Source organism: Phaseolus vulgaris, unplaced genomic scaffold (genome assembly GCF_000499845.2).
Source record: "Phaseolus vulgaris cultivar G19833 unplaced genomic scaffold, P. vulgaris v2.0 scaffold_12, whole genome shotgun sequence".
In the NCBI taxonomy this organism is placed as follows: domain Eukaryota; kingdom Viridiplantae; phylum Streptophyta; class Magnoliopsida; order Fabales; family Fabaceae; genus Phaseolus; species Phaseolus vulgaris.
The window spans coordinates 364,169-386,420 of record NW_027174081.1 but is presented as its reverse complement, the minus strand read 5'-3'; the positions used below and the strand labels follow the sequence as shown (position 1 = coordinate 386,420).

General features: G+C 34.9%; 1 protein-coding gene and 1 long non-coding RNA gene across 2 annotated transcripts; both read right to left on the bottom strand.

The window, feature by feature from the left end:
- Positions 1-1,010: 1,010 nt before the first annotated feature.
- Positions 1,011-14,268, bottom strand: LOC137816874 (uncharacterized). Its single transcript, XM_068620033.1, has 4 exons — positions 13,692-14,268; positions 13,384-13,488; positions 13,011-13,312; positions 1,011-1,377 (listed from the first exon to the last, which is right to left on the bottom strand). Exons 1-4 carry the CDS (start codon positions 13,887-13,889, stop codon positions 1,011-1,013), a joined length of 972 nt encoding a protein of 323 aa, XP_068476134.1. The 5' UTR covers positions 13,890-14,268.
- Positions 14,269-14,380: 112 nt separating this feature from the next.
- On the bottom strand, positions 14,381-20,422 carry LOC137816882 (uncharacterized). Its single transcript, XR_011081898.1, has 3 exons — positions 20,337-20,422; positions 20,048-20,124; positions 14,381-14,907 (listed from the first exon to the last, which is right to left on the bottom strand). It is a non-coding gene; the product is annotated as an uncharacterized lncRNA (long non-coding RNA).
- Between the last annotated feature and the right edge of the window lie 1,830 nt (positions 20,423-22,252).

The window sequence follows — 22,252 nt, the reverse complement described above, 5'->3', positions numbered from 1 at the left end:
GGCTCCTTCACCTATAAATAGGAGGTCTACCTAGTGTATTTTACAAGTTGAATGAAATAGAGAAAAGTTACTCTGCACATTTTTGTGTGTGAATGACTAGTGAGGCTTATCCTCTTAGTCTTAGTCTTATCTTGTGAGTTTTGAGAGCTCTCAAGTGGCAGCATCCTTCACTTATCTTGGAGTCATTTCACCATCCAAGTGGCGTGCAACCATTCTCAATTCCAATTCTCATAAGCTTCCTTTTCCTTCATCTATTCCTTCCATTATCATTCCATTCTATTCATAAACATGTTCTTGTTTTGTTGTCTTGAATTACATTTGGTCATTGTCTTTATTATTGTTTTCCATGCTTAAATTCCACTCCATATCTTGTCATCATCTTCACCATATAATTGTGTTTTTCCTTTTGCCTTTGTGAAATGAACCTTCACATCTACTTAACCATTTGGTTAAGTTAATGTCCAGTGGGGATTTTCCTTAGGTTTTCCCTTTTAATTGTTTAACAATCTCAATTCTAATTCTAAAAGTGTCACCTAAATGAACAATCCTAAAATCAGCTCACATCACCTATGTTTAATGTTTTGTTCGTATGATTGACCTGTGTATATTTGACTGTATTCAAGTGACCTTGGTCCGTGAAGACTAACTTTATCTTTGAATCTATATCTTCTTGCATGATTATAGTAATAAAAGAGAGGAGTTTGTTGTGTAAGACAAGCTTATTCATGTTATAATCCTCACTTTCTAAGCCGATTCAGATAAGATACGTAGAAGAAAATTAAGAGGGATGAAAAAAAATTGAGGAGTTGAATTAAGAAATGTTGTAATTTTAAAGACATGCATGGGACAAAGACATTACTAGGAGAAGCAGAGTGAGTTAATAATATCCTACTATTTCCCTACAAATTTAGATAAAATTGGATATTTGGTTTAGCTTGTGGCACTTGGTGGTTGGGAAAAAGCTGGATGACACCTTTCAATAAATTTAGGGGTTGGTTTTGTCCTATACATTAGGGGTCCTCCTCCTCAACTTCCCTCCTCAACTCGCTTCCATGCTCCGCTCCCTCACCTTCGTCAATAGCCTCCATAACATCTCCGTCATCTCCCTCTCCCACCTTAGGAACCTCACCCACTCCAACCTCACTATCAAAGTCTCTGCTCCCTACATTTTCCTCTCTCACATCTCCAACCTTCAATCCCTCACCATTTCCCATGCCAACCTCGTCGAGTTTCTCCCTAAACACATCCACTCTCCCAACCTCACCTACATCGATCTTTCTTCCATCAACCTCTGAGGAAACATACCCTCTTCCATCACCATGTTGGACACACTCCAAGTTTTGATCCTTTCTTCTAATCAACTCAAGTGTGAGATACCTTCTTCCATTGGGGACCTCATTTCTCTAAAAAAACCTCTCTTTGGATTCCAACTCCTTCTCAAGATCTTTTATTGACTCCTTGTTTGCCATACTCAGTTTGGTTCACTACGATAAGTTTGGAAGGCTGGTATCTCCTCCACCGTCCAAGGGTTCTTCTGCAGATGATAACAACAATGATGGAGATTATGATGATGGTGGTGCCATTGTTACTCACAAGAAGAAGCATCATCATGGACCCAACAAGCTAGTTCTTGATGTGGTCATTGCGTTTTTTTCTATGTGTACAACAGATCAGAGTTTACGTTTGTAGTTGTCTGTGCCCCATCAGAAACACTTAACGATATTAGTCCAAAGTTAACAGAAGGGGTCAACTTAAATACATTTTAAAAAACGTTTGGATGAAATTGAATTTTTTAATAATCACCGTAATAAATTGAATATTGGCCCTAAATATCGAGATTAGAAAGGTAACTATACCTATTTTAAAATTATGCACCAATATACTACGTATGGATGAAGTTATAATAAGGCTTGCACTAGTCAACTATGGTTTCAAATCCCAAGTTCACTTTCAACTTCTAATACACTTTTATGAAACAAATCTTGAACCTACTAATTATGCTTAGTGTTAGAATTAATGGGCTTAACAAGAGGGGGGTGAATTGTTTGTCAAAAGATTTTCGCAAAGATTGGCTAAGAATGAAGATTTATCAACAATCACAGAAAGAGCAATCGGGGAAGCCAAACAATCAAAGCAATTAAAACTTTTTGCAGAAAAACAATCGGTTGAAATTTCGTTTTAACCGGTTGTTTATAGCAGCAAAGACAAAAATCAAATCAAACAGTTTGTAATGAGTAAGAGAAAGAGAGATTACACAATCAATTTATACTGGTTCACTCAACCCCTGAGCTACATCCAGTCCTCAGAAAAACCATTTGGTGTTCCACTAGCAATTAATCACAGATTACAAACACTCAACACCCCAAAGAGGTGATCTTGACCACACAAGAACACTCACCCTCTTTGCTTTTCACACAACTACAGTCAGAACAACCTCTGACCTTACAAGTTTACAAACTTACAAGTACAGAAAGGAAACAATTACAAGAATTGATCCTGCCTGTCGACCGGAACGCTGGAAACTGCCTCGTCAAAGGATCGACGTGCGCACCGCTTCTCACCTCCGTTCCTCTTCGGGATCTACCTCAAGAACCTGCAAAGAAACAGCACGGCGCCGCTGCGGCCGATCGCACTCCAACGCTCAAGTCAGTGACGGTATCACCAAATACTAAGAGAACAAGAACCGTGCAAATCCTCTCTCACAGTCAGCTCTATCACTCGCAAGCGTAAAGTGTCTAAACTGAACGTGCGTACCTCAAAAAGTTTGTTAAGAACTCTTATATACCTGGTAGCTTTCTCTCTCCTGGCAGTTACAGACTTGGACACGTGGCTCGCATCCAACTGTACACGTGCCATCATCTGGAGGCTCCCTGACTTGGCGCTGCTTCTACTCTCATTTTGGCTAAGTTACGTATGCATGGTACTGCCCAGTGCATAGCGAACTTGGGAGTGCGATCTCTACTGGAACTGGCGAGTTAGGGGCCTTCATACACCTTCCCTGTGGTCTCGCCGGCCGCCTTCATAATCTGCTTCTCCTTCATCTTTGGCGATGTGCTCACTCCGGCGATCTCCTTCATCTGGCGACTTCATCTTTAACCTGGCGATCGCCGATCCTGGTAAGCTGGAACTCGGAACACGCCAATATAACAACTGGCGACTACACGAGCCCCCCGACTTCCTTCCCTCTTGCCAACCTGGCGCCTTGCAACACGCCTATACTGTAGCAGGGTGCCACGTCATCACACCCGACCACCAGGGCGGTACAAGAATAAAAAAGGAACAGATTACACCTGGTATTTCAGGAATCACAAAGCTCCTAAGATCAGTTCTTGAACCCATGCACAACCTTTAGGCAATCTTGCAAAACTTTTGATACAAACCAAAGCAACCAGCAGATGACTAAGGACACATCAAACACCTCACAAAAAGGTCATTCATCTCAGTATACAAAGTCGAGCCCCACCAAACCTTGAGAAAGCATTAGCGGAAGAAGAAGTTATAAACCAGAATATAAGAAGTTATTCCTTCTGGTCTTTTCCACAAGAGAAAAGTTATGTAAATAAATTGGGCTCAAGGTTAAAATAGCAAAGATAGGTTAGAATAAGGTTTCTTTATCATAATAGGGGGTGTGGGTAGCATTTTAGCTTGTTCCTAGCCCTTTTGGAACACATTTTGACCTAGTTTCTAGAAGGACAAGCCTAGGATACGGGTTTGACTTAGTCAAACCCTAAGGCTGCCTATTTTTTCCCTTTTCCCATCCTACCCCTTTAGCTTGTTCTCCAAGGCTCTTTTGATGGAGATCAAGCTCAAGTGGACATGGAGGCCAATCATCAAGAGCAAGAAGAGGTTGAGGCTCAAATGGAGGACGCCCATGGAGGTCAAAGCCCACCTCAAAGGCTTACAAGAAGCATGTTCAAAGCTTTAGGAGCTAGGGGACGTTTATTTTCTCTTTTTGTAATTTCTTTGGTTGAAGGTGCTTAGAGGGAAACATTAGAAACCTCTATTGTTAAAGCATCTTTTAGTCTTTAGTTAGGAGTCTTAGGAGGCGGGGTGCGTTAGTAGATAGGTGTAGGAGTAAATAAGGAGGTGCCAAAGTGAGAGAAGAGATCACACCTTCCTCCTGACTTGGTTTAGGCGCCGGTTGCATTTGTTTTTAGGAGGGAATTTTGAATTCTCTTAGCTTGATTTTCAGCACCTCTAGGCTATAAATAAAGGTGCTGCCCTTGTACATTTCAGATTTGATTTTTAAACTAAAGAAACTATACTCAATTTTTGAGAGAGCATTGGAGAGCTTTGTGCCTTCTTCACTAGTCTTATCTTGATGGTTCCATGGTTACCTCAAGTGGCGGCTTGCACACTTATCTTGGAGTCTCCATCCTCCTAGTGGCGTGATCATCCAACCATTCTTTCATCTTCATGAGCTTTCTCTTCTCCTTCCTTCCTTCTCTTTTGATATTCATGTCTTAAGCTTGTGTTCTTGTATTTTGGTTCGGCATTTTCATTTTCCAGCTGCTGTTCTTCTTCTATTTTGATTTTGGTTCGGTGCTTTTACATTTCCAGCACTTCTTTTCAGTTTTCTTGCCTTTTAGTTCATTTTGATCGATTCATTTCAGTTCTATGTCAATTCTATTCGGTGCAATTGCTTTTCCTCTCATTTTAATCGGTTCAATTTGACAATAATTGGAACTTCCATATGAGTTTGTGTTTTGGCACTAGTTTTGGTGAGTTCTTGTTCATAGAACCTTGATCCAATTCTATGATAAAGTGCCTATCTCATAACCAACTCAAGATGATTCCTAAGAATGTCAAGAATCATTCTAATTGTGCTAGTGGAATCACATCATCTTTCCCCTATAGATAGGAGGCCTACCTAGTGTATTTTACAAGTTGAAATTAATACAAGATGAGTTACTTTGCACAAATTGTGTGAGGTGTTAGTGAGGTTTGAATTTCTCTTAGCATTTAGGTCATATCTTGTGAGTAATTGAGAGCTCTCAAGTGGTGGCTACCATCACTTATCTTGGAGGCCAACCACACTCCAAGTGGCGTGTTCCACTTCTCAAATCCATCACATAAGCTTTCTCCTTCATTGTCATTCCATTTTTACTCTTTGTTTTTATGTTCTTGTTTTGTTTCCTTGTTTCCATTCGAAAATTCTATTTGGCTTTCCTTTTCATGTTCTTTAATTTCGCACCTATTGGCATCATGTTCACCTTGTAATTGTCTTTTCCTTTTGCTCTTGTGAAGTGAACATTCAGACCTACTTAACCACTTGGTTAAGTTCGTGTCCAATGGGGATCTTCTTAGAGTTCTCACCATATTCTTGCTTAAAATCTCAATCTAAGTAAAGTGTCACACAAAAAATGAACAATCTTAAAATCAACTCACATCATGTGGTATAAGAGCTTTGTTTCTTGAGCTTGTTTTGCTTTGAGTTGATTGGCACTTTACATTCTTTACATTCCAACACCTTTAATTTCTTGTCTTTAAATTCAAATACCTTTAAATTCTTGTCTTTACATTCTTGCAATTTAATTTTCAGCCCTTTATTTCCTTGCAATTTTCATTCAGCCATTTTATTTTCCATAGCTTTGTTTCGCTTTTGGATGGTTATTTTGTGTCTTATTGCGTTCTTGTCTTTTGCTTTGAGTTATGTTCATTAGTGTTCTAGGAGTCCTTACTTTGATTCTACTTACTTTGCTTTTAATTTTGAAAGTTTGAGAAGTAATTAGAAACTTGTTTTAGTAGAAGTAGATTTAAGTTCCAAACAAAAGATTTCAAGTGTTCAATTATATTGAATCCCAAAAATTTTGTGAAAAGTGGAGTTATTGGAAATTATGCATGATTAAAACTATGGACATTTCATTTCCATAATTCAAAAACTATTATAAAAAAAAGTGAAAACGCAAATTTGTGGAATCAATTTCTAAAGAAAAACATTTTCCAAATTTGGATTCAACTTGATTGGCAAATTGATTTCAACCATTGTGGAATTTTTATCCTTTTGCTTTAGCAATTTTTAAAGAAAAATGTTTCATTGTTAAAAGTTTAGTAAGTATCTTTGAGTCATTTTTATGTCCCTTTTTCTTGATTGTCTTTCTTCAAGTTTTGTCATAATCTCTTTCTCGAATTTGGTTTAGCTTTTCTTACTTAAGCTTTTTTTGTTTGTCTTTTATTTCTTTTCCTTAAGTTTTGTGGTGGTTTCCTTTAAGATCAAGTGTTTAAGGCTTTGACCTTTTTCATTTGAGAGTATTTCAACCTCAAGAAAGACCTTTGTTAAGGGAAGAAAATTTTCTTTGAGTGATATCTCCATAAGTGGCGCAAACTTGAGAGTGTTTTTTTTTTCTTACTAACTTCTATTTCTCTAATCGTTTGTCACTTGTGAATTATGGCTCATATTTCTTCAGGAGAATCTTCTAAATCCCAATCTAAGTAAAGTGTCACACAAAAAATGAACAATCCTAAAATCAACTCACATCAACTTTGAATCAAATCTCTTCTAAAAAACGTTTTCAATCTTACTTTCTGTGTATTTTTTAATATTGAGAGAAATCATATTTATAACTCTTAAATCTAGTCGTTTTAGGTAGTTAATCATGAGACAAAACAGTTTTAAATCAACTGAAAACAGATTTAACAGGTTTTTTAAAAGCTGTTAAGAAATGTGATAATCAACCGGTTGAAATGTCGTTTTAACCGGTTGAATTGGTTTTGACAGTTAGTCAACCAAGTCAAAAACAGTTTTGAAAACCTTCAAACAAGCTAAGTGTAAAACAACCGACTAAACTGTGAAATCAACCGATTGTTTTTCTCTTGGCTTAGAGAAACATTTTTCCCTTTTTAAAATAGATTGATTCATCTTGTGCATAGGATTAAGAATGAACTTTAAACAAATTCTAAACACCCTAGAACTAAGCTTCAATCAAAACAGAAAAACATCAAGCTCTCATCACAAATTTGATTTCATCTAGCTTGCATTTTTTTTAGAAGTGTCTCTCGCTCAATCAAGGTATGTTAACTTCTCATAAAACTATGTACAATTTAATTCTCATGAAACTGTGTTCAGAATTATGAATGAAAAGGTTGTTTTTCCTTTGATTCAATTTTTCTCTTATCTTTCTATTTCTATCGAAGTATTTTAAATGGATCTATAATTATTTTTCTGTGATTATTTGGAAAAGAAATATGCATATCATACTTTTAAAAGTTGAGGGGTACATAGAGTAAAAGAAATATATATATATATATATATATATATATATATATATATATATATATAACACCGAATCGAATGTTGCTAATACACTTAAAAAAAATATTTGATTTTAATAGAGGTTTATTAAAAGAGGTTTCAAAACCTCTGGTGAGACTGAGGTTTTTTAAACCTTGACAAGTTTTGGGGTTTAATAGATAACCGCAACAAAGTTTCATAATTTTTCTTTTATTTTCATTTTCCATCTTTTCTAACTATATATTTTTATCAATTTTAGATGACACATTAACCCTATAAAACATATTTTCCATCTTCATTTTTTAATAAGAGGCATACATAACATCTTCTTTGCTAAGAGTATTTTCTTCCGACGGTGCATTTTTCTTTGAAAATCTCTTTGAAATCTCTCCAGTTTGCCCTGTTTCACTTTTAGTTTTCCTCTATAGTATTCTCACTTTAGTATTAACTTTTTTAGAGCATTATTTATTATGAGATGTGGTTGTGGAGGAACATCTTCTTTGCCTGAAAGCATTTTCCTTCCGGCAGTGCATTTTTTCTTCCGGCAAAGCTTTCACAGTTCAAAAATCTCTTCAGTTTGTCTCGTTTCACTTTTTAGTTTTATAGTTTTTACTTTGTAATTTTCTCTCTTTAGTTTTAACTCTATTACAACATGAGATGTGGTTGTGAAGGAAAATGGAAGGATCTTTGATTGTTGACAAAGGAAAACAGAAACAAATGTAGTTGTGGAAGGGAATGGAAGGGTGTCGATTGTTGACAAATGGAAACAAAAACATATGTGGTTGTGGAGGGAAACGAAAATAGAACATAATGATGTTGGGGTAAAATTGAAATTAATGGAGAAGAAGGAGGAGGCGAAGGTGGAAGTGGAAGAAGGAGGAGGCTACTGATTAGTGGAGAGAGAAGGAAGAGAAATATGATAGGTGGCACCACGTTGAGAGAAGCTATGGGGAGTTCCTGAGGAGGTTTAGGCTTCCCGAGAAAGCAAAAATGGAAGGCTGGTATGGAAAATTGGATATGGTCACTAGATATCTTTTGCTTTTATGTTGTGTTTTTGTCCTTGTATTTTTATATTGTGTATCTTGGTTTCTTTTGTGTCATCATTCATTTGTTATGTGAAGTTCTCATGTTTTGATTGTGAAATTTTTCTTTACATGACAAATTGTCACTATATTTCTGTTTTATTTTCGACGTTCTAGAAAAATTTTCAATAAAATTAGCTCCAGTCACTTATTAAATTTAAAATTTTAATCCATGAGTAATGACAATTAAGTCATTCAAATGTCTATTCAAATTTTTTGAAAAGTAAAATATCAAATCATTCTAAACTAAAACATATATTATATAATAAAATTATTTATGAAAAATCTTCCAAAGCCCTCTTTACAGAGATAGCCTGTCTTCTTACAATCCTTTTTACAGTGGTTTGCTTCTTTATGAAAACATAGTAGATGAACACTAGTAAACAACCAAGCATGATCTTCCTACTAGTTATGAAAAACTTAGTAGAGTCAATCTTCAAATGGATACCCCAGAAGCAACAGAAACAAGCTTCTATTAGTGGAACTATCCTACAGGTAATCATCACTTGCTACCATCAACACTATTTTTTTAATGTTTATCAATCATGCAATTAATAAACAATATTGCTAATTAGTGGAAATTGGAGTTTGTTTTGTTTATTTTTTTTAGTTTAACCTAAATAGGATAATGTCCTGGTTCTCTTTTTTGTTGAACTTGAGGGAGCGACCAAAGTGAGGATTATCACTGTTAGAAAAAAATTTCTAATAATGCATTTGGGAAAATATTGAATATTTCAATTTATTTTCTAATCTTAAGATATTCCTTCTTTTATATTAACATGCTTATTTTTCAATGTTTTTTACATATTTTGTATATAATGTCACTTTATAACTGATTATATCTCGTAATATTTCTTATTTAAAGAGAAAGTAGGTTTTTAGATTGAAATTTCTACCTCAATTGCCATACCATTTGGAGTTTTTTTTAGCATGTTCTGTCTGATAAATCAAATTAGGTTCTATATATTATTTTTTGTTAATATATTTTCATGTTGATTAATGACCTTTGAAGTTCATATTTTATTTGTATCATGGATTTTCTATGTATATCAATTAGTGAGATTTTTTAGTAATTTGAATTGGGATTTGGAACACGTGATGTGAGTTGATTTTAGGATTGCACATTTTAATTGGTTGATCTTGTTTATGATTTTTAGATTAGCAATTTAAGGTGAGAACCCTAAGAAGATTCTCACTGGACACGAACTTAACCAAGTTGTTAAGTAAGTATGAAGGTTCACTTCATAAAGGCAAAAAGAAAAACACAAAGATAAGGTGATTATGATGCAAGGGACGGAAATTAAGAACAATGGAAGTAAAGGATGAATGAAGATGACCAAAAGAAAATGACACAAACAAGAACATAAACAAGTAACATAAATGGTGCAAGGAAGGATGGAAAAAAGAGATGAGATTAAGGAAGCTTATGGAGAAGAATGGTGAAGATGATCACGCCACTTGGAGGGTGGGAAACTCCAAGATAAGTGAAGGAAGAGCCGCCACTTGAAATGCTCACATATTCAAGATAAGACCCAATATATTTAGGAGACAAAGCTCAGTAATCACTCAAGCATAGTTCCTTTGCTATATTAAAAAATGTAGGTCAAAATACATGGGGCCAGAAACTCTATTTATAGGAAGGGGTGCCTTGGTGGGCAAGATGGGTGAAGGGTAGAAATGACAAGGGAGCAAGGTTGTCTAGGGTGTTGACCATGGTCAAAACTGCACCTTTAGGCATAGCTTCTAGAAGGTAGGTTAAAAAACCTAATTCTAGGTGCCTTGTCTTGAAAAAGTGGGCTTGGTACAAGTCTATTTCTCTATGTACACTCCCTTTCATGCTATGTGAACTTACTCTAGCCTATTTTTCTATTTGGACCCCAAAAGTGAGCCTAAATTATTTACAAACATGTTTTTGTCTTTTAAGAACACCAAAAGAAATAACAGTTGATGTTCTGGTCTATACCAAGTTCTTCTTCTAGTGAGGTCCATTTAATATTTGGTGGGACATTGACTTGATTGTTGAGATGACGGCTCACAGTGTGAATTGTCTCTTGAGTCCTTGATCATCTTCTTTGCTACTCGAATTGTATCACATTGGTTTCTAATTATGACTTTTTGAATTGCAAAATCTATTTGCAATATACGAGACATTATAAGGCATTCACAATAATTTATTTATATATATATGACATATATGAGGAATTTAATCAAACCTAAGATAAGCTAAGAAATTGAAGCCTAGTCAGAAAGGAATTTGATAAGTGTTTAGAGGATAGGACTATGTGTTCTTGTAAGGATTTTAATAATTGTGATGAATGTAAGCAAAACGTTACATTACATTATGACACAACAACTACATATTATTATTCACTTTGAAGTTAAATCAAAATCGATTCACCAAGCAACATATACATATTATATTATATATATAATATAATTTTCCTTATTATATATATTATTATATATTATTATATATTATACCATATTACGAAATGGACTTTAAGCCTAACTCAACCCCATAAAACCGGCTCATAGGGTTGAGGTTTGCACCCACTTATATACAATGAAAGGCTCTAATCTCTAGTCGATGTGGCATCTCCAACACACCCCCCTCACGCCGAGACTGCCAACTCGTGCGTGGGACTATATATTATGGGTGGTCCAATAGCGGCCCGATAGCGGGTGGCACGATAGGCCCAACACAAACAATTTTCTGTAGTTCAGGTTGTGTAATGTTCTGGAGTCGATCTTATTAGGGATGGGGAATATTTGGATTGGGGTGGTTAGTGAAATTTGGAGTCCTAGGAATAAGATTATTTTTAAAAGTGGAGTTTTGGATTATTCTGATATCTTCTCTTTGGCTCAATTGAAGGTTTTGTCTTCATTCTCTTCTAAATATCTCTCTGCTTGTTTTTCTTTTTCTGACTAGTGTCTTATCCTCTAGTATGCCTTTATTCGCTTTATTTTGGTGTTGGAGTTTGCTTTTTGGCAGAGTTAGTATATTTTGAGTAGTTGTCTGGAAGGTGTTATGTTGTTAGGGTGTCATTGTTTCTTTGTAAATGGGTTGAATCACTCCTTAAGTGGTTCATTTGTATATATTATTTATTGCTGATAAAAAAAATATTGTAGATATTTATAGGTGGTTACACGTAAATAAGAAAAGTAAGGGTGATTTGGAACGTATTCCTATTTTTTATTTGAGTTTATAAATAGGAACTCCCGATTGTTTCTTTTTATTATGCAGTGGAAAATTGTAACTAATAATATACCTATTTTAAATTTATGTATAGTCAAGACTAATAATTTGACAAATTATTCTCTTACCTGTATAGTCAAGACTAATAATTTGATAAATTATTCTCTGACCTTATCAAACTAATTTGATTTAAGCACTTATCAGGAGTAGATGCATATTTTATGTTGAATCAATAATAAATGATGATTAAACTGTTCAAGTATATCAAATCTTTTTCTTATAAACAAAATTACTGGACAATTGCATATTGAATAGGTTCTTTAAGTTAAGGCACTAGTAACAATGGACATGAGGTATAACTAGAGAGCAATCATAGAAAGCAACACAAAATCATATAATCTTTCTATCTTTCCCCTTTCTCTTTTTCTCGAAGAAAGTGAAGTAAGAATAAACTAATAGTTTTAACAGAATCTGATTACAAAAATTGGTATAGAAGTAAGCATATGGAAGATCAATGTTTCATTTTTTTATCATAAAGTTAAGTAAATAAACCACATTAGAGCATTGTATTCCACCCTATTTTACCATTTTGTCAGTACTATTGTTATGCAATTGAACATAGTAATGAATTTTGTGAAGAGAAAAACATATTTTATTAATACAATCTCTCCAAATAGTCTCACAATAGACTTCTTAAAATTTTACATGTTATCTGATAATATACTATAAATTACATTTAAAAGCATAGTATAAATGATCACTACAAAAAAAAACCGATTCACCTACGGACAAAATCCGTATGTAACAGCAGAAATCCGTAGGTAAATCAACATTACCTACGGATTTCCCACGGAAAAAAATTCGTATGTAATGTTGGCGTCGGTAATTTACCTACGAAATATGAACCCGTAGGTAACAGCAGTCCGTGGGTAATACCCACGAACATCAGTCCGTAGGTAATACCCACGAACATCAGTCCGTAGGGAATATCCACGAACCTCCGTCCGTGGGTAATATCCACGAACCTCCGTCCGTGGGTAATACCCACGAACATCAATCCGTAGGTAATTCCGTATGTAATCATGCATCCATCAAAATGTCTATTCATACATTTAAATGAATGCCTTTTTTAAAACCTGTATAATTTAACATATCCAACACACATTTAATTTCAAATTCAAATATAACATAATTAAAGTCTCATCATATAAAAGATAACATAATATAAAGTCAAGTCCACTTGAAACATCTAAAAATCAAAACAAACTTGAAACATAACTAAAGATCCTAATTCAAAAGTCAAGTGAACTTGTAATGTAATTTGTTGTTCAAAAAAACTACAAACATAATCCTAATAATCTGCATAATGATTATCGTCATCTTGTTGTTGCGTAGGTGGTTCCTTTTGCCTTGGCGGTTCTTGTGGCGACAATACTTGTTGAGATTGTTGAGCAACAGAACTTCGTGCTTCGGAAGGAAGGAAAGGAAGAATGATACTAACCAATGATTCACATGCTCGGTGAGTTTATCATTGTGTTCCTTATAATTTCGAACTTCTTCCTTTAGCAACAAAATGCTTGGTGAATCCTCAGAGGAACTTGAAGGTTGATTATAGGTGAGAGTATTACCACGTTTAAAGTTATGAGCCAAGTCTCCAACCCCGTAGATTCGACCTTTCTTCTTGCCACCTGCTGCAAGAAGCCAACTTTCAAGTCTAATTCTGTCTTCCTCTGCAGAATCTATGGGGGATGATCCAGATGCAACCTCTGATCTAACTTGGGAAAGTCTACTCTGAAATTCTTCCTATTATTGATACACAAAAATAATGTCATATGTACAATATATAACTAAAATAACAACAAAATGTAACTCACGTGTGTACGTCTCGATCTTTCATCAACAAATTCACCACTACTTTTTCGTATATGAGTCTGCATAAATACCTCATCAATATATGCAGGACGACCCAACTGTTTTGCCTATAAACAACAAACATAAATAATATTATTTTTATGCAAAACAATACCATCCAACTTCTTAAACTTGATATAATCCAATGTAGTATTATCAAATATCTAACCTTCAAACATTGTATAATAGAATAATATGTAATCATAAAACATAATTCAAAACCAATTACAAACAAAGTCCAATGTAACTTATATGTTTCGTGAATACATACCATGCGAATGGCATGCTCATGTGTACTAATGGAGCCACCTGTGTGTAAAGAACCACCTGTGTCAGATGTTCGGTTTTTTTGGTTTTGACTACACTTGGAACGAAAGTCAGGTGAATTCCACTGAGATAGCAAAGAAGTCCAGACATCATCAAACATCCAAATAGGCTTTTTCCCATTTTTTCTACCTTCCATGAACATTTCAGATAACCTATGTGCGGCTTTTGAGTGGAAGTTTTTTTTAATCCTTTCCTCATGTTCAGGTTTCCAACAGACTTTTTTCTATGTAAACACAAAATTTATAGTTAAAAAAGTGAAGAATTTTTTAATACAACACTTTAAATAAATAATAACTGAGAATTCAATTATGGAAGATGCCAAATACCAAAAGAAATTGACATTTTAATTAAATGCAACATGTATAATATAACAAGTATTGTTAATATTAAATATAAGAAGAAATACTTTAAAACGTTTGAAGAAGATTTCTCTGTCTTCATCAGTCATTGAACCCCATGTAAGCCATGGTTGACAATATTGTTGTTTAATGATGAATGTGATTGCCTGTGATGCAACCCTACATGGATGAAACCTTAAAAAAACAAGTAATAAAGAAATTATTAGATAATAAATTGATAAAAGAAATAATGTGAAAGATTTTATTTATGGTCTTTACTTACCCATTACCATAAGGTGAAATCATAGGAAGAGCATGACCAACTGAGAGAGTGTCATCCTCATTGTTTGATTCTGCATCACCTCTATCACGGTAAATCTGCGCACCTTCCCCAATAGCACAATCATTGATTCTAGAAGGCACTGATAGCGGTGAGGGTGTTGATAATGGTGTAACCCTTGGCAATGGTGATGGTACTGATGATGTTGAGGGTCCTGTACCTGATGGAGAAGGCGTTGATGCCACAACTGGGGTTGGGGAAGATGTGGTGGGAGAAATGTCTCTTCTTGATTGAAAAGGTATGTCTGCAGTCCTAGGACATGGAAAAGATGCAGCTGTAGAGATAGGCGTGAGACCTGGGGTAGGAGAAGATGTATGTGCAGGAGTTGGGGATGGGGAAGGTTCATGTGTAATAGGTGCATTTGGTGGGGGTGGAATATTTACTTTAAGCACATATCGTGGCCTTTTACGCTTCATTACTCTTTTCCCCTTATTTTGACCAGATAAGTAAGGTTTTGGTTGGTCACATCCTCCTGAAGACATCTATAACCAAAAAATTATATTATCAATTATAAATGAAAGGAACATACTGCAATTAAAAACACACAACATAATAAAAGTTTCTTTCACAGAAGAATCATTATGTTATTACATAAACAAGAAAATAGCAACAGTAACAATCCCATAATGTATTCATAGCACATAATTCAATCATCATCAAATTCATGTTCTTCATTGTCTTCTTCTGAATCATTTTGTTCAAGTTGCCCATCTTCACTATCCTCTCCAGTATAATCATCTTCAGTGTCCCCATTTTCACTATCTTCAAACTCCTCTTCATTATCCTCTTCTTGAAAATCTTGAAATTCATTATCTTCGTCCACTTCTTCAACATGAACCTGCGAATGTTGGAATCCTGAAATACCTTCAACTTCAATTACTTCATTTACATGAGACATTTCATCTATTTGGTAAGGAACATCATCTTCCATATCGAGAGATTCAATGCGACCTCTAGGCTTTGTTTTAATTGCAACACACCAACTTTTTTTGTCCTTTCTTGATGTCGGATAGGGGACATAATATACTTGTCTTACATTATGTGCAAGGATAAATGGATCAAAGGGTAAATACCTTTTCTCGATGTGAATGTCCACAATTCCATATTTAGGATCCACTATTGTACCTCTATGTGATGGATCAAACCACTGACAATAAAATACCACCACTTTCTTCGGGGAGCTCGAAGAATTGTACTCTAGCTCATATATGTGTTCAATGAGTCCATAGAAATCATCATGGCCTCCTTCCGTGAGCCCCTTTACATAAACACCACTATTTATTGTTTTTTTCCCCTTGCTCCATGCATGAGTGTGAAATTTGTACCCATTGACGAAGTAAGTGTGCCATTCATTAGCGCATGTGAAAGGGCCATATGATAATTCCCTTAAGTGTATGTTTCTTACATTTAAAGGCTCACTTGTAACCTACAAAGGCAAGAGATACTGACTTATCTATATTTTTTTAGGTTAAATAAGACATAACTTAATCACATTGAGTTGATCATACCTGACCCGTAAACCATTCAGGGAAATGTGCATGTATATCATTTGATGCATTTGATGAGCTTATTTGTTTAGATTGCAAGAATGAACTGTGAAACATATTAAAACAATCAAGAATGGTTTATTTAGAGGATCAATTTTTTCAAAAATTGAAGTCAATTATTTGATATACTCACTCGAGGTATGGTTTTACTTCGTTGCAATTGATCAAAACATGAACATGGACAGAGTTCCATTCTTTATGGTTGAACCAATGGATTAACTTTTTTCCTGAAGAACGACCAGGCTGGTTAAAGATGGATAACATTGATGGAAAACTTTCAATTCCACGAGATATTTCATTTCTACGATTTCGTGGTGACAACATGAAGTTCTTGAAATAGTGGGAACAAAAGTGAATTGTTTCTCGGTGCAAGTAAGATGCAGAAATTGATCCTTCAACTTGAGCCTTATTTTTCACTGAGCGTTTAGAATCACCCATAAACCTATAATTAAGTAAATTGGAGATGGATTTAGACAAATAAATGAATTATTTTGACATAATAACAATAATATTTTTCATACCTTTCAAATGGATACATCCATCTATATTGAACTGGTCCACCAAGTCTTGCTTCATTTGCAAGATGAATTGGAAGGTGTTCCATTGAATCAAAGAATGCAGGGGGGAATACTCTCTCCAACTTGCAAAGAATGATTGAAATATTTTCTTCCATTCTAACTAAGTCATGATCCTTTATTGTTGCCTAGCACAAATCTTTGAAGAAATGGCTAACTTCGATAAGTGGATTCAAAACATGCACTGGTAATGAATGAAATGCAATAGGAAGTAAACACTCCATGAATATATGACAATCATGACTTTTCATCCCAAGCATCTTCCCCTTGTCTACATCCACACATCTTGCCAAATTTGAAGAATAACCATCAGGCATACGAAGTTCTTTTATCCATTGATAAACTAACTTTGATTCCCCTGTAGTTAAAGTGTAATTTGCTTTTGGTTTTAGAATCTTCCCATTAGCTTGCAACTTTAACTCCAAATCAGGTCTCCTACAATGCAATGTTAGGTCTTTTCTTGCCTTATCATTGTCCTTTGTTTTACCTTTTACATCCATGACGGTGTTAAATATATTGTCAAAGAAATTTTTCTCTATATGCATAACATCAAGATTGTGCCTCAATAAATTATCTTTCCAATATGGAAGATCCCAAAAGATACTTCTTTTTGTCCAATTATGCCACTCTCCATAACCTGGTAATTTCGACCTGTGAGGCTCATCTATGACTGTTGGTAGATTCCTAACTATATTCCAAACCTCTTCAGATGTCAACATAGGTGGTGGTCCACCCATTTCAACTTTGTCCTTTTTGAAAGCCTTTTTATTCCTCCTAAATGTATGATCATTAGGCAAGAACCTACGGTGTGAGTCAAACCAACTATTTTTTTGTCCATGTTCTAATCTAAAGGCCTTTGTGTGCTCCATGCAATACGGGCAAGCCAATTTACCTTGAGTCCCCCAACCAGACAACATGCCATATGCAGGGAAGTCATTAATTGTCCACATTAGACTTGCTCGCATCATAAAGTTTTGCTTCCTTGAAATATCGTATGTTTCAACACCACTCCACAACTTTTTAAGATCATCGATAAGTGGTTGCAAATAAACATCGATATGAGCCTTCGGATTATGTGGACCGGGAATGAGACAACTCAAAAACATATAGGGTCTAGACATGCACATTTCAGGAGGAAGATTATATGGGGTGACAATTACTGGCCAACAAGAGTAAGGTTTTGCTGATGCTTGAATATATGGATTAAATCCATCAGAGCATAAACCAAGTCGTACATTACGTGGCTCAGCGGCAAATTCAGGATGTAATTGATCAAAATGTTTCCAAGCTTCACCATCTGAGGGATGTCGTAGCACACCCGAAGGTCTTCTATTATCATAGTGCCATGTCATTTGTCCTGAAGTTTGCATAGATGCAAACAATCTTTGTAATCTTGGAATTATAGGAAAATAGAACATTCTTTTCAGAGGAATTGGTTTTCTTTTACTTGTTCCAACTCTTGGGTCATGATATCGTGCATGATGACAAAATTTACACTGTAGTAGTCGTCCATCATTTTTCCCATATTCATTGTCATAAAAAAGCATACAACCTTTTACACAACAATCTATCCTCTTAGCCTTCAACCCCAACATTGACACTAACCTCTTAGCATCATAATAACTTTTTGGCAAACCCTCTTTTATTGGTGTAGCATCCGACAACATTGTTGTGATAAAATCTAAGCATTGGTTAGGAACATTCCAATTAGACTTGCAAGCTAACAATTTCATACACATTGATAATTTAGAATCTACAGCCCCTACAAACAATGGCTCATTAGCCTCTAACAACAGATCATAAAATCTCTGAGCTTCTTCATTGGGAGGCTCCTCTCTGTTATTAAAATTAGATGGTTCAAATGTGTCATGTTGCCCAAGAGCATCGTGCACCATGTCTTGCATTGCTACAAATTGTTCACTTTCATCCACATGTACATCACTACTTGAAACACGAACGTGATCGTCATTGTCATTAACATGTGGCACTTGTTCACCCTGATGAATCCAAACATGATAATTATACATGAAACCGTTTTTATAGAGGTGAAGCTTGACCATTTCAATTGGAAAAATCTTTGTACATTGACATTTATCGCATGGACATCTAAGCTCCCTTTCATTCAAATAAGACTGTTGTTGACAAGCTTTAATGACAAACTCTTCAACCCCATTCACAAAACTTTCTTTTAAACCCCCTCTGCCAATATAGCATCTATCGTACATCCAACTACGATTTACATGAAACCATTCCATGTTCTGAACCAACGACAACTAAAGACTAAAGATTGAAGTTGCCACAAAGATGCCTTTAGCCCTTTAATGTATTAAAAAAGAGTATTATAAGTTACTTCACCCTGAACTAGCAAGTAATGTGTAACAATGAATTGTGTTAAAAAATGATATCTATGAACAAAGCATCTCTTAAACCAATATAAACATATCTCTTAATAAGAAAGAGTTTCATAAATTATTGCATTATATGACAACATCAATTACTTATATAAGTTATATGCAGGACATCAATGACTTCCTAATCTACTTTTCTCCATTATGATATAAACAAACAATTATACAAACAATTATCATAAACTACAGGTCTATATAGTATGTAATTTCAATTAATACCATTCACAAAAAAACAAAAAATAAAGCAAATTATAGACCCACTTATTCTAGTAAAAGAGGTTCAACGTGCCACCAATTAGTGAAAATAATGTAATCTAAGCAAGCCTTATGCTTAACTGCAGTATAAGTTGGGTTTTTTTTTTTGCTTATTTACTGCCAAGGGTGGAAAAGGTGTGGTCAAAGGTTGATGTGCTGCCAGCTAAACCATCTAGGAGGCATAGCAGAACCACATTGGAGGCATGAGGAATAAGCCTTGTATAAGGTGGTATCTAGGTGGCATAATTTTCTTGCTCTGTACTGGAATGATGTTCTGACTTAGAGTAATCTAAGCAGAATCAGGAGCAATAAGCCTACGCTTTTTTCAGAACTGGCAGCAAGGCTTATATAAGCCTAAAAGTGTCTTTTTCATATTGGTTCCTTGTTGGAAGGCAAGGTTTTTCTAAGCCTAAAAGTGTCTTTTTGAGATTGGTTCCTTGTTGGAAGGCAAGGTTTTTCTCTCATGCTCTCTTGGTTTAGCTTGAGCTTAAATTGCTACACATCCTAGTAGGTTCCGCAATATGCAGACCAAGTTCTCCTCACATTTGCTGAGGAGTGGGAGCTAGAGTGGTGAAGTGGTTTATTATGAGGTCCACTCTTTGGTTGGAGCAAAATCTGTGACAAGGGTTTGAGTTGTTGTTGGGAGATTGGTACGAATAAGAGATTGGTATCCTACTCTTAATCCAGTAACATTTTCTAATATCCTCCTATGACAAACTCAACATTTTTAAAGCTACCAAACAAAATAAGAAAACCTTTATGTAGCAGAACCTGCAAAATGTCATTCAACATTTTATTAGTTAATTCTAATTCCATCCAAAAAATATAATATTTTACCTTGGACAAACCCGACTCTGATCTGGAAAATAAGCAAATAAAAAATCGCCAAATTTATTTTCTAACGTTTTCTCAACCTACAACCATAAAAAACCATTTCATGAGTAAAGATCCAAAAATAAAATTACAGAATTTGTGAACGTGAACATAAACTGTGCATGGAGAAAAATATTCACAATTGCCAAATACAGCATAACAACAAAGTTAGAATTTTAGATCAACAAATTCCAAGTCTTGAGCGAAAACAGATGTCACACCGGATGAATATGAACATTAGAAGTACACTCACAGTATGATTTAAAACGCGTCCAATAGTCTCAAAGGAGGCCTTTCCATTCAGTTAACCCAGCGGAAACATTATCAAGCTGGACCAAAGAAACATAAGATAAGAAATACAAACAATAATATGCTGATAACAATAATATGCAAATAATAAGACAAGGGTTTGAGTTGTTGTTGGGAGATTAATACACTACTGCAGAATGAAAAGTAGCCTAAACATGAAGAAAAAACCTAAGAAATGAAAAAATTAACAAAGGGGTGGAAGACTAGACCTTTAGTCTTCAAAGAAAAACCCCTTTGAACTTACTTATACACAATTTGGAAATGAATTTCAAAAGGCTTGGGAATTTGAAATAAATAATAGACAAAATTAATGGTGCATCACAGTACTAAAGATTGAAGTTGCCACAAAGATGCCTTTAGCCCTTTAATGTATTAAAAAAGAGTATTATAAGTTACTTCACCTTGAACTAGCAAGTAATGTAACAATGAATTGTGTTAAAAAATGATATCTATGAACAAAGCATCTCTTAAACCAATATAAAGATATCTCTTAATAAGAAAGAGTTTCATAAATTATTGCATTATTTGACAACATCAATGACTTATATAAGTTCTATGGAGGACATCAATCACTTCCTAATCTACTTTTCTCCATTATGATATAAACAAACAATTATACAAACAATTATCATAAACTACAGGTCTATATAGTATGTAATTTCAGTTAATACCATTCACAAAAAATAAAGCAAATTTTAGACCCAAGTATTCTAGTAAAAGAGGTTCAACATGCCACCAATTAGTGAAAATAATGTAGATCCTAATAAATTGCAATGGGCATATGAGTATACTTAAATCTATTTCAGAAAGACTTACCTCTTACAAACATAATCCTAAACTGTTTAAAACCTTCAAAGCAACATCCTGTAATTTTAAAAGTATAGTCAAAATTATAATACAAAAATCATACAAAAATATTAGTTTGTTTTAAAAATATTTGCTCAAGATAATATCTACTAAGAGAAGTTGAGAAAGAGAAATAGATAAATCATATCCCAACAATCAACAACCTAAGAGATAATTAATTGAGACTAAATATTTTCATTTCTTGCTCTGTACTGGGATGATGTTCTGATTTAGAGTAATCTAAGCAAGCCTTATGCTTAACTGCAGTATAAGTTGGGTTTTTTTTTTTGCTTATTTACTGCCAAGGGTGGAAAAGCTGTGGTCAGAGGTTGATGTGCTGCCAGCTAAACCATCCAGGAGGCATAGCAGAACCACATTGTTGGCATGTGGAATAAGCCTTGTATAAGGTGGTATCTAGGTGGCATAATTTTCTTGCTCTGTACTGGAATGATGTTCTGACTTAGAGTAATCTAAGCAGAATCAAGAGTAATAGCCCTACGGTTTTTTAAGAACTGGCAGCAAGGCTTATATAAGCCTAAAAGTGTCTTTTTCATATTGGTTCCTTGTTGGAAGGCAAGGTTTTCTAAGCCTAAAAGTGTCTTTTTGAGATTGGATCCTTGTTGGAAGGCAAGGTTTTTCTCTCATGCTCTCTTGGTTTAGCTTGAGCTTAAATTGCTACACATCCTAGTAGGTTCCGCAATATGCAGACCAAGTTCTCCTCACATTTGCTGAGGAGTGGGAGCTAGAGTGGTGAAGTGGTTTATTATGAGGTCCACTCTTTGGTTGGAGCAAAATCTGTGACAAGGGTTTGAGTTGTTGTTGGGAGATTGGTACGAATAAGAGATTGGTATCCTACTCTTAATCCAGTAACATTTTCTAATATCCTCCTATGACAAACTCACCATTTTTAAAGCTACCAAACAAAATAAGAAAACCTTTATGTAGCAGAACCTGCAAAATGTCATTCAACATTTTATTAGTTAATTCTAATTCCATCCAAAAAATATAATATTT